Raw genomic sequence first — 14,051 nt, 5'->3', positions numbered from 1 at the left:
ATATTTACAAATCATCATGCAAAGGAGATGCATAGGTTTCTGCCACATTTCTCACTGTTTCTCTGGTACAAGTCTGTCAAGGTACAAAAACTATAGTAGCCAATTAGCCACTAGGCTTTAGATCACTAGGACCAGGAATAAATAATGTACTCTTACTAGGACCTAGTAACTAACCCTCAGGCCTGCATTAAGCCTTAACTTCACTTAGGCACAGGTCCTTCATGCAGGTTACTAATGTGGACTCTTATGGTCAGTAATCTTAATAACCAAATAAAATTTCTCAGAAAACCCAGGGACTTTAAGCAATCATACATGTGATTACTTGTGTACACACACAGCTGGCCATAATGTCTAGGAATTTTACAAAGTGCTGACACTGTATCATGAGACATGACATCTGTGTTACACAACAACCTATCACATTGGTACAGCTAGGAGTACATAACTCCTAATTCCATTATATCATACTGCCTTGACAAAAGTGTAATGTACAGCAGAGAAGTTTGGTGAGTTGGGAAGAAAATGCTAGTGGCAAATTAGCTACAGTGCATAACACTTAGCAGCATGCACTATATATGTAGCATGTACACAAGCACAAGACTTCAAAGTTGCTAGAAATCAGGTGAAACTACGTAAATGCACACAAGAAGATATAACTAAAATACTGTGCAACTTTGTCAGAAGCTGCTGTGAATTCTATCCCCAATCATAAAGTAGAAGTGATTTTGGCTTTGTAATGTGCACACAGTAACAGCACAATTTGTACATATAAATGTATCAGCTTATAATAATTATGTACTCTTCAAACACCCCCTCCCCCCAAACATGACTACTTAGGGTGATCACTATTCTAATCAAAAGTTTCTTTAATCTCACAAAATCATCCCAAATTATTTTTCCCGCAATACACAGTTGACCACATTAAAAAGCAAATTTCACCGTATACACAACACATAAGCACCTCAGCATACACATATGCCAACAAATAGCCTAACAGTACATCACAAAGCAAATATAACAATATACTAGTCACTAATCTTGATAAAATTGTAGCAAAAACAACATAAAACCATTACACATTTCACATTTACCAAATGAAAGCCAGTAAATTCTAATATGTTTGCACATTATAACCAGTTAGTCTATACATGAAAGTTTATGCCAGAAAAATAACACACAGAAAACTTATCATTGTCATTTTTGTACACTTCTCCTTGCTCTCTCTTCATATAGACTCCTTTTATGGTGGTATGTCGTATTAACATCATCGTCAACATAGCTATCAACTTGTGGTTCACTTAGGGATACAGATATAGCATGGAGAAGAATCTTAATGCAACTCTCAGATGGATCCCATTGATTAGCTTTAAGTAACCCGAGGCACACTTGTCCATTTGATTGTCCAACATTTAAGTGGTATGGAATTGGGTTGACAAACTGCACACTCTATATACAAGAAAGAATTCTTAACAATAGATTAGCTACACGTATTTACTGTATCCTACCTCAGGTGGATCAAAAGGATAGTTGTTTTTGTGAATAGTTAAAGAACACAGTCACGGAGATTATATACAAAGCATTATCGTACAGTTCATAGTACAACATAAAAAAGGCTTAACCTAAAATTCATAATTACAGCTATACAGTAAAACAAATAATCTACTTGGCAGCCACTTTTATGTGTATAAGTCTTATACTAATCTGGTTGCACATATGTAAAGGATATGGAATCTTTATATCCAGAGAAAATGTTGTTCCTATATGTATAAAACGAGTATGTAAATTCAGTATTTCAGCATTTAAGAATATGATATCATAGACATGTATTGCTGACTATCCAAACATTCCATGGCAAGTGAATTTTCAAGATTGTATAATATATATTAAGTATAACTACTGTATTTTAATGACACTCAGAAATATATGCTTACACTAGAATGTCCTTTAGGCACATTTGATGGTGTATAAATTGCTTAGATTCTTTCTCTGTGTAGTTCTTGCACCAACACTGGTAGCACTGGCAACATATGGACATTTTTAGTGTACATGCCACTTAAACCCTCACTGGATATAACATTTGGCAGCCAAATTTACTACCACTAACTCAGGTTGGATGCATCTGGTATGGTACTTTTATTTATTATTTATTAAGGCTTTACAGCACAGATGCTGAAGGTCTGTAGGACACCTAGTCCTACAGCCTGTTTGAAGATGTTATATTAAGCATGTAAAAAGTGCAGTGAAAAATTCTAGGCAGCCACGATCCTGAAGCCATCCAGTTTACAGTTGAATGCTTACAAGAGTCTGTCAGGAAGTCAGGATGTTTTCTCCTCCCTACAGTGCAATCTACGCATCCATGCAGTAAAAGTAGTAAAGAGGGTAACTAAACTAAAACCAGCATAAAATGGACACACATAATGTGTCCTGATTATCAAGGTGACCTGATTTTCCAGGTTAATTTACATACTAAGGTATACTCTACATTATGCAGGTGTCCTCTTTTCAATTGTCCTGAGTAATAGGGTATATGCAATTATGGACTATCAGTATAGTTGAAATCAACTAAATTGTGAGGACTTCACAACAGAGATAAGCCTGATATTATACACCACAACATTCCCATCAAGCCCACAGACCACACTGCAGTTCTGGGAAAAGAAACCTGTAAAAGATAATAATTTATCTTAACTTTAATTATGTATTTCTGTGGCTGCATGTCTAACACAAAAATAAATTCTCCATTCATAGGCTATAGAAGTGATTTCCCAGAGCTTTGGGGAATTTTTCTGAGAATGTCTCACATATTATTATTTACCATCACTGTGAAAACTTCACTCAACTATAGATGTACACAGTTAATTTTTGTAGCTGCTACTAAATATCTGGCAGTTTATGTACATAGATAAATATCAGCAGACAAACCAACTGTCATTCAGGGCAGTTGGCATGTGCATAATAATGTCTGTATGTATGTGTATTCAATGGCAGATCTAGAAATTTTCAGAGGGGGTTTCAGGTTGAGGAATTTTTCAATAACTGTCAGAGGCGGACCCAGACTTTTTGAAAGGGGAGTTCCACTCTGGAATTGCAACTTCAGCCTAGCTTTAAGTCGAAGACCAAATTAAAAAAGGTAACAACCTGCTGTTGAATGATGTAATGCTAATTTCAAAGGCAAAAGTATGAAGTTTGGTATCACCCACATGACCGCAAATCGTCACCCACACAAAAATTAGAGGCGTGTGCTATTTTCAGAGGGGGTTTCAGCTGAAGCCATTGCAATCCCCCTGTATCCGTCACTGGTATTATGCAAACTGGTTACCAGTAAAAGACCTGAAAGTACATAGCTACCGAATGCTGCACAAAAACTATGGGATTTCAAGCTTAACAAATATGACATTTAATATAAAGATAATTCAAACGTCATGAATGTGATACTCCAAATTGAGTGAAATTACAAAATTTATTTTAATATTTGCTATCATCTACAATCTTCACTAACAACACAGTAGCTATATCAAATAATATTAAACTATCTAACCTTCATAAAGTGAACCTCTTGGTGCTTGTATATTAGCAGTCCATAGGTATAAGTTTGAATTGTCAGATAATGATACACTTATTCCTCCATCAGGTGATTTAATCAGATCTTTTAGTTCTGCCCTTAACCTTTACATAAACACAAATTAATGGCCACAAAAAGCTTATTTGCTACATAAAGGTATTGTGGTATGAAGTCACTGTCATCACAGCAAAAACCATGTTCCAATACTGCTGACTATATATACTGACTGAGTCTGACCCTTATCTTTATGTTAGTGTGATCAGTACAGTAGTTTAAAATGCAGCTTAGACTGAGACAAAACAGACCACTGGCCCCAATACTGTTTCAATACAGGTTATACAAAGGTCCATTTTTGTCTCAGTCTAAGTAAGTGCAAGTAGCTGACATAAAAACCGAGTAGAAAGGGTAGTATTTAAACATTTTTGCTGTGGTACATATTTTTCATCACTGAACACATCAGTTACGTACTTTGTGCTAGTTTAGGACATACACATATACTTAATATCGCATTTTATTGCCACACCATCACTTATATATTAGCATATATATATATATATATATATATATATATAGTTGAATTGAGTAAGCTAAGCGTGGTAATGTATTATACTAGCTACATCCTGCTGGATTTTCAAGGTAGAAAACAAGGGAGCTACGTATATATACAGTGCTAGCTGACGGTGTTCAGGTACTGGTCTATAGATGCAATAGGTTGGTATATATCTGTAAATCTGCTGAAGTCTAATTTTTTTGTTTTATCATAGCTAAAGCTAATTTTGTCACTCTTTGGTCATTTGGTGTAAAAAGTTCTGCCACTGCTTTAATTGTCACTATTTCTAAAGCATAATCTTGTGCAATTCTCCAAACTGCGCTTGTTGAATAGAATTTTTGAGGTGTCAATATTCTATATTATATATTTAATACAAAGAAGCTGTCAGTAACAAGGTGAGTCTTGCTTCTGTCTGAACTAATTCCACCAGACAAAAATTAAAGGTGTAAAAGAGATAGCTATGTTTAACCTCCTGCATCCTTGCCTCCCCAGTATATGTCTAAACAGCCACCAGTGTTGGGAGTAACGTGTTACGTAATATTATTACTTTTGTGGTTACTAAGTAATATAACAAAATACACTATAAAAATGGGTAATATAACTCAAGTTACTTTACTTACAAATGTAACGCGTTAACTAAGTAATATAGTTACTGTAACGAATCTCATATTATTACTATAAGTAACGAAGTTACTAATCTCGTTAGTAATCCACTGAGTAACGCTTAGCCACAATGAAGTAATGAAGCCTACTGAATGAAGCTTATTCACCAGCTTCTTACTTATAACCAAGATTTGTAAATTTCCCAACAACGAAATCATGTCACGTCTTCAACATTTTAAGAAGCCAGAGGAAATTGCTGTCAAGTGATAGGCTGAAAGTCAGGTAACTATTCCACTTGTGCCTTTGCCTAGTTGCATATACATGAAATAACTAGGACCTCAATGAGACTTGCAGCTACAAAATAAAGCACCTGAGTGTAATGGTAAGTTACATAAAGTAACATTATAAACATGTGTTGTTGTATATAGGCTGGTGGAATTACACAACAAACGCTTTACATTATATTGTATGGACCAAGCAGATTGACAGCAGTGGGCAGAGTATCAGAGGCAGCCCATAACAGAAACAATAACTGACCAGGATGAAGAGATCTATTCCAAGTACGACAGCAGCTTTCCAATTTGGCTGAGTTACCAGACTTAGCCCAAACAGTGAGAGTTTGCAAATGATCTTAACATTGGTCCCTTGAATAATGCACAAGCTGACATTTAGCTTTAAGGTATAGGGAACAGGCAGACTGAGCATCTGATACGTAGGTCAGACAGGATGTTTTACATGAATTTGAATGACAACATGTACAAGATGTAGCTGCAAACCTAGCTCCTGCAGCCAGAGGTCAGAGGAAGCACTGGCACATGGCAGCATACATGGCTTTGCAATTGCTTCCCTGTATATAATGAGTAATGCTGAAGCAGCAAATACCAAAATACTATACCCCAAGAAGCACTATGGGACAAATTAAGCCATTTCTTTGGGAAACAGGTGGCAAATAACTCCAGCTTTGAGATGGTTTAGTTTGAACTGCATCGCTACAAAACAAAAATTGCAGTTAAGAAATTTTGTAGTTTCAGATCCAGGTTGCACCTTTAGACTAATAAAGGTAATTCCTTGTGACAATTTCAGAAACGTTGATTGTCATCATAAATAATCTTACAGGTTTTGTCCAGAAAATACTCATCAATCTGTGCTCTGTACCATCCAGGGGTTTCTTCTCCAAATTCAGTCAACTTCATATGTATAAAGCTACGTACATATGTACATATATAGAATCCAAAGGAGACAATGTCTCTTTCCCTCAACTGGCACAGACTGGATGTAGTGAATGATAATAGGGTACCTTGATTGCTTCCAACATATCAAAACTCAGTCAATATACCAAATGAATTTTAAAGTCAAGCAATGTCATTATCAGAAGCGTTTGCATGGTTGGAAAGAACGTTATAGTGGATACAGCATAATAATATATTCAAAAACATCAGGTAGGCCAGAAACAACCCTATTCCAGACACTGGGATTCGAAACATCATATCTTAGGTATGCTTCAAAGTGGCAAGAAAGAATCTTGTGTAGTAATTTCTCCACCACAGCTGTGAGTGCATGCAATTGGCCAAAAATTTGAGGGATCACTAATATGGTCATTAGTTTTGTAATTAATATGAGCAGGACCCCCAAATGCTGGTCCTGTTCCTGTCCTAAGAAATTCAGGAAGTGCATGGTGAGTGTTGTAATGGTGGCAGTAACAGAATCAAATGAAGGTTCTAAGCTATAGCCTTTTGTGCATATTTATGCTCCCAGTGCTTCTTCCCCTCAACTTTGTGTTAAGAACACACATACCACCCATTGTATCAAAATTTCTCAAAAGACCAAAGTTATTGCTCCCTTTAGCAAGTCTATCAATCCATCTCAGTTTGCAGAAATTGTTCACTGCACTGACCAAACCATCAACAGTCCTTTCCAGAGAAACACATGTTATTTACCTTGCAAGGCCTTCACATGGTATTTTACTGATCAAGCTGTGCTCAGTGGGAATAACTGGCACAGTATAGTCTTAGTTCAAGAACTATTATATTTGACTAATTGTTACCAAAGAGTTCCTATATCAAACAATTGCTATTGTGAATTACTCCCAGTAGTTTCAGGTTTCAGTATTATTGGTCCCTTGCAGTTTTTAGTTTACATCAAAACGTACATCTAGCTATAGCCAACTACTAAAATATGCTGACAATGCTAAGTGCTTTAATCATAACAGTACACTCTCTGCCCTTAATATATATATGAAATTGATCCTCTTTTTATTGCTCAGACCTGAATTTCAATTTAAAGAAAAGAAATTTGTTTACTTATAATTCAAATGTAAACTTAACACTATGTATTCTATGTCTTCAATTATACCTCATTTCGATTTCACAAAGATCTTGGATTAACTTTATCTGAAGACCTATATGCTGCTTATGGCCTCATGCATACAAAAAACTAGAATTAATTTGCTGCACTTATATCCCACTTCTGCAATGGTTAGGTTATATCATTGGTAAGATCACAGTAACTCTACCAGGTGCAAATTTGGAGTCCACACTTAATGAAAGACATTTTAAACTTGGCTAATGTCTGCCACTAAACACATTGTGATTGATTACACAAGCTGTTACAAATACTGCACTTGATAAATCTGAGGCTCCTTCCTTTAATGCACCTATTCAAATTACAGGACATACTGTCTGCTATCAAGTCCATTAAATTAAAAACTAATCCGTTTGACATCAACAATTTAAATTCTGCTACTATGATCAAGTGCCAGCAACAAACTTTTGCTGTCTCATAATATATCGTGACATTCTCCATTTACCATTCCTGTGGAATGCCAGGGGAATCAGAGTAAAAATGAGAAAGTGGTAAGGTTCAGTCTTGGGAGTCTGGGGGCATGACCCTAGGAAGATGTTGAAATTGCACACTTTGAGATGCTATTTGGAGGTAAATTGTGGCTGGAGTATTGTGTGAAAGGTGCTAGTTAGCTACCTGACAATGTTCAATGATAAAACAGGACAGTGATCAAAAGTACCTCCATGATACTGTTTAACACTTAAATCTTACCATTAATAAGATATAATCATAAGGAATGTTTACAAAGAGACACAAAGTCAAACTGCTAAATATAAGCAATAATTATTTTTGGAGGCGCTCAAAATAGATGAAGTCGACATGAAACTGCTCCGAGCTATTCTGAGTGAAAGACAAGTTAGAGAAGCTAGTCTGGCAGTGCCTGCCCCTTCGCATAAAGAGGAAGAGTCTGGTCACTCTTAGCATTATGTATTTGTAACAAAGGAATGTAATTAAGCAATGCCATCACAATAATGGTGGCAAGAATGGCATAACTAACACCCATACAAAGCAAGTAGTTGTTACTGAATGGCTGCTAACACAACCAAAAGTACTTTCCAGGCAGCATCACAAGTACATCAGTTCCATTTACAAGGCTCTGTACTACCTCCATCTTCACTTTTGTATAGAACACTACAAACAGCCTTAATCTTAACACATCTTCACAAACTTCATGACAAACTCATCCACACATTGTGTAGTTAATCCTACAGTATCTATGGTAACTCCACATCAAATGTCACAAAAATTTAGTTAGTAATAGCCAATAATACAATCTGAGTGGTGTTACCTGTGTGTTGTATAGTGGCTAGATAGCTCTGAATGACTGATGAAGGTCCCAAATAGAGAGAGAAAATAACAAGCTACAACACGTGTTCACGCCTTGTATCAATCTAATTATTAGAATCACACATGCGCATATTTACAAAGGCTAATAATAGTAACAAGTCTACAACTAGATAAGTAAATGTCAATCAGTCAAAGACAACCTGTTTTCTGTACCATGCTATAAATTTTGAATGCTAGAGTGACCATGCGCATACAGACCCTTCCTTTTTATGCAAAGGGGTAGGCGCTGCCAGACTAGTGAAATGCTATATCAATTCTAGACTTAAGCATGTCAGTTTGTTTGTTGAAATCTAAACTGAAATCATATCTGTGGGTTCATGAGAACAATAACTGCATGTACATTTCATTAGGCCAGGGAAAGTTGATTTTTAGTTTCTCATCACTTGCCCGCAATACCTTCCACCCTGCTACCATTTACTACTATAATTTATCATGTGTGCCAGTATTATGATAACTAGCCATCATTTGCAGCTTCCTTCCTGTCACAGAAAGGTGGTAAAAAGTAAGTATAAGTGACAGATAGCCTGCTGTTGCTGTGATTTTGATGCTTCATTAGTGAAAAATGACTGCCTGCCCACATCATAATTGAGGGAGTGGTCAATGAGAAACTAGCAGTCTACTTAGTCTCATGTGGCCAAACTGCTTTTTTCTCTTTGACATTGGGTAGGGAGAGAAAAGGGTCAGGTCTGGTTTGAATTCCACACTCGTCTTGGCACTACCCAGATAATTGGGGTAGTGTTAACCAAGGAAACGTGATGCCTTTTTAAATAGTAGTCACTCGCCACAAGTGCACATTTACAAACCAATCAATGTTTAGAGCTATTTTGGTGTCCACTAATGATTGAATCAGTTATAAGTCTTTTATTAATTAACAAGTAAACAAAGTCTGTGGTTATTGTTGTACTATGGTAGTTTTATTACAGTACATGGAGCATAAATGCTGCATACTTGTGACATAACTACGTGACGTGTCAAGACGATTGTGTGATTCAAACTGGACCAGACCCTTTTTTTCCCTACCCAATGACAAAAAAAAGCAGTCTGGCCATGCGAGACTACAATCTTCTTTGCCTGGCCTACCCCTTTTCTGTTACACCTTATCAGTCACTAGGTTAAGTCATTAGGTCTAATCCTTGAAATTAGGTTAGGAAATCTTAAGGCTGTAGCACATGTTGCTGTCAGACCTTCAGTGCTGGTCACTGTAAAGTGCTAATAATAACAAATAATTACCTAGGTCCATGTTCAAGATGTCACTAAGTAAAAAAAAACCAATCAAACTTGAAACACTTACTAATTGTGATGGTCCATCTAATTTGTCTACTTCCACAAGTGGTGCCAGCTGGCTGGCAAACTCTGCAGAGTCAGCTAATACAAGGACGTATTCTTCTTTAACTCCATCTTTTTTACTTCTCCCCTCTAGGCCCCTATTTGGTGATCATTACTTTCTCATCCACTACCCGCATCCTTCTTAGGCTACTGCATCGTAAGCCATTATTTATTCTGTGCATGCTTAGAAGAAGAACACATGATACCAAACCGTCATAATACTTTGTATTGAATCATTATGGCATTTTTAAATTAATGCTACAGACCACTATACATTGCCAGGAAAACTGTGGAAAATTACTGCAGTGGATTCTATTTTCGAATATTTTTCAACAGTCAATTGAAATCCTGCTATGATGAAGTCGATAGAGCATGATTGCAACTAAAAACCAATGTTAATTTGTGGGAGGAAAGAAAGACGATTTGGACAAGGTCTGTACATCATTGTATTAATATTATAATGGCCTAATGGTAATGCCCTCCTTCCCACAACATAATAATTAGAAAGATTGGATGAGAAACTAATAATCACTGGGGCCTATATGTTGAGACTCTGGGTGCTTGGGGATTATGTGAATGTTCTGATATTAGTGAGGTGGATATGTTCCCAGGTAATGGAGCAGTCTGGAGATAATACGGCCACCCAATTATTGATTCTGTGAATCAGAAGGTTGCTGTGAGTCAGAAGGTTGATGTGAATCAGAAGGTTGTTTAATGTTAAACGTGGCAATGCTGTGTCATGCAGTATTGGCAACAATTCCATCAACACATGATTATACAGAGTTTGCTCCTCTGCCTACAGTTTGAGCGATGCAATCAAAACTTTCTTTTTCTTTCATTTATTTATTTGAAATGTTGTATTGTAAAAATCAAAAATCTCTGGGTGGAGCCATTATTATTAAAAAAGTTAAGTATTATGATCATGGGATGAGCCCTAGCAAAATCAATTTTCCAGGGCTAGGCCACTGGCCTTTGCATGTACCCATATACGGATTGTTTCCAGAACTCATCTAGCTAGTCTAGCAGTGCCAGTGCTCCCGGAAAGGATCGGGCGTTGCCAGACTATCATCTAACCGCTGCTTGAATAATGCTACGGTGGGTGCAGTCACAACTGAGTTGGGTAGAGCATTGCAATGTTTGAGAATGCTGATTGAGAAGTGCTGCTAAACAAGTAACCTAGACCTCACTTGAACAACTTAAGCTGGGCCACTCCAAATAAATTTCCTGTTTCCCATCCTGACCTCAGGCATATTTGCATGCGGGCAGGCGGTCCATGTCCATTATTTCATTATGAGATTGGCAGCTTTTCAAGCCATTATTTTCCTAGCATGGCTATAAAAAGCTGCACAAAAACACGTTCCTTCCTTTTCAAGTTGCAAAAATAAAACAAACATAGCACTGCTGACATGTGAGCTGACACTGTTTCAAGATGGCTTTTTCTAAACCTGTCAGTATGCAAGAATAACCAGAAAATAGTGGAAGAATACGGAATATTGGAATATTTAGAGTTGACAGTAACCAGATTCGGGCGGTGGACGGGAAAAAGGAATTTATTTGGAGTGGCCTAAGCTGGTGATTTCCGAGTATGCAATGACTATTCTTATGTGAACTGCACGTTGTTTGAAGTTGAAAGAGTCCTCAGTATGTAGTCTCAATATGAAGCGGACGGTAAAGTCAGTTAGCATTACAGCACGCGAACTTCTTGAGTCCATATTCTAATTAAAAATCACCAAAAATGAGAGACAGCTCGGCGGTAGACATCGCTGAACTAAACCATTCCATCACATAAAATGTTGTCCAGCTGATACCAGCACAGCAAAGAGCATTGCTGCTACAGCAGATTGCATTTCCGTTTAAAAATTTGCGTCATGCATACACGGCTTAATGGACCTTATCCGCAATGACCTCGGCAATGACGTCTAATCGTTAAATGGAGAGATGCGGCAGTTCGCTATGTTGACGTTCACTTACTGCAGCAAGGGGCTAGGTGAGGCATACATACTTTTACAAGACAAATGCGCATGGTTTTGCGTCGATACCAAAACTTAAGTCTGGTTTCATCTGAGGGACTATTTCACATTGCCATATCATGCTAACTAGCCTCTTACCTTTATTATCCAATAGTTACATGTCGTGAAATCCACAAACAAAGTTCATTTTAGTCATTACAGACGAAGTGCCCACACCATACATGGCTATTTTGTCAATTATGATGTAATTGTGGATATTATTATACTCAAGGACAAGAAATTAAGCACAGTACATCAGCTCAATATCTTGGTGTAACAATTGATGAACACCTCACATGGAATGATCATGTTAAGACTGGTACCAGTAAAGCAAACAAAGTGAAAGGTTTTCTCCACCGTAATATTAAGCACTGTCCAATTAGTATTAAAGCAAGATGTTATAGCAGCATGATTAGGCCTATACTAGAATATGCCTTTGCCATCTGGTCACCATATACTCAAAGGAATGTTGACTTAGTTGAAGCTGTCCAAAGACGATCAGTGAGGTTTATATTAAATAATTACTTACCTTATGCTAGTGTTACAGAAATGTTGGAAAGAATTGATTTTAAGACTAACAGAGAGAAGAAATGAATCAAAATTGATATACTTGTACAAGATTGTTAATGATTTAGTAGAAATAAACACAGATGATATCCTTTTCCCCCGACCATCTATTCATAATACAAGAGGGCACCAACTGCGATTTTTACTACCTCCCACCAGAATCAACTCCTACCACTACTCCTTTTTTTCTTCAGTGGAACAATCTTCCGGAATCTGTAATTAATTCATCAAGTGTAGAACATTTTAAATCCTTACTTAATTAATTTTATAACTATAGTGTGCTCTTATACTCTATTTTGAGGTCTGGCACAGTAATAAAATATAATAAATAATCTAATAATAAAGTCCATACACAGATTTAAGATTTAAGATTAGGTACTGGGCAGTCAGCTCAGCTGGTTTGCCCAGGGGGTGAAAACCCCAAATGGTACAATCAAATACATACATACATACATGCAATTTGATAATTAATTACAGTAGTGAAGGTTAAGTACGTAAATAAATTCATCCAAATTTCTTGATTCTATTATATTAATTGGCAACTCATTCCAGTCTTTAACAGTTCTAGGATAATAATAGGTGTTGAGGGTTGCTTGTGGCAGAATGAAATGATTGGGGTGATGTTGCCTGGTACAAAATTGAGTTCTTTGATAATGTGAGGGGATGGAGATCGGTAGTGTATTATAATTATTTTATAGAATAGTGTTAATCTTGATGACTGACGGTGTTGTTGTAATGTAGGTATACTAAGAGAGGACAATAATGATATAACACTATTTCTGGAGTAATCTGATAAAATCCATCGAGCAGCTCTTCTTTGCACCTTTTCTAACTTATAAATGTCAGTGTTATAATACGGATCCCAAACTGGGGCGGCATATTCCATAATTGGTCGAACCAATGTTAAATACGCTGTTCTTACACACGGTTTTCATCTGAATGCAATCCTTCACGGAGCTACTTTTACAGACTGGATATCATAGTCCTCGACGCCCCAACTCATTCTGTGCAGCAACATTTTCAATCTTGTATGCGCATGCACGCATGTGGCACGCAATTGTTACAATGGAAATGCAATCTCCAGTACGGTTGGGGGCGGGGAAGGTTACACGTGGTAAAATTCGCGATTACAGTGACCATCGCGAGACTTTTCCGCCAGTATAGCCACAGAGTAAGGTAAAGTTTCCCACGTGCTCAGTGCTCAGCGCTACATATAGTCTAGCTAAATCTTGCCTAGTCTCGCATGGCCAGACCGATTTTTCTCGGCACGGCGCTTATCGATTAGAATTATGAGTGCCTGCTCAAAACAGGCGCTTATAATTCTAATCGATAAGCGGCGTGCTGAGAAAAAGCGGTCTGGCGACGCGAGACTAAATCTCGCCGGCTTTGCTTATCTGCCGCGCTCTTGCAATTCCTTGAAATAGCTATAGCATGCTAAAAGTACTACAAAAGGTGTGGGTGTTAAGCGATGACTATATAGGTACGGTTTATTAAACGATCAAGATGCATACAATACATTCAGTGTTGAAACACATGGGCATATAATTGTGCATAGTTATCTACACTATTACCCGCAGCTATATTAGACAAAAAGCCTGTTAGCTTTGCTGACCTGGTCGTAGATACCATATTGTTCCACGGCAACTAGTATAAAGACTCTTGAGCATCAACTACAAATGAAACAGCTATACTGAATAGTTAGTTACACAGTTGCAATATAGATAACCGTATACTACGTGCATGATAA

At 37.2% G+C, this 14,051-nt stretch overlaps 1 protein-coding gene and 1 long non-coding RNA gene across 3 annotated transcripts in view; both read right to left on the bottom strand.

Annotated features, from left to right (window-relative positions):
- The window catches only part of LOC136256079 (uncharacterized), a 236,119-nt gene that overhangs the window by 135,131 nt on the left and 86,937 nt on the right, over nucleotides 1–14,051 (bottom strand). The window lies entirely within an intron of this gene.
- On the bottom strand, nucleotides 1,016–14,049 carry LOC136255462 (ubiquitin conjugating enzyme E2 B-like). Its single transcript, XM_066048236.1, has 5 exons — nucleotides 13,917–14,049; nucleotides 3,539–3,666; nucleotides 1,727–1,757; nucleotides 1,506–1,533; nucleotides 1,016–1,446 (listed from the first exon to the last, which is right to left on the bottom strand). Exons 1-5 carry the CDS (start codon nucleotides 13,931–13,933, stop codon nucleotides 1,195–1,197), a joined length of 456 nt encoding a protein of 151 aa, XP_065904308.1. The 5' UTR covers nucleotides 13,934–14,049; the 3' UTR covers nucleotides 1,016–1,194.

Source organism: Dysidea avara, chromosome 5 (assembly GCF_963678975.1).
Source record: "Dysidea avara chromosome 5, odDysAvar1.4, whole genome shotgun sequence".
Classification (NCBI taxonomy): domain Eukaryota; kingdom Metazoa; phylum Porifera; class Demospongiae; order Dictyoceratida; family Dysideidae; genus Dysidea; species Dysidea avara.
Note: the sequence above shows the minus strand (reverse complement) of the source record. Positions and strands in the feature narration are given on the sequence as shown.

Excerpts from the sequence above, each read along its gene's own strand:
- LOC136255462 (XM_066048236.1), bottom strand. Across the intron at positions 1,758-3,538 it reads AAGAGGTTCACTTTATGAAG|GAACAACATTTTCTCTGGAT; the intron begins GTTAGATAGTTT and ends TTATACATATAG. Across the intron at positions 1,534-1,726 it reads TCTCTGGATATAAAGATTCC|AAACAACTATCCTTTTGATC; the intron begins ATATCCTTTACA and ends AACTATTCACAA.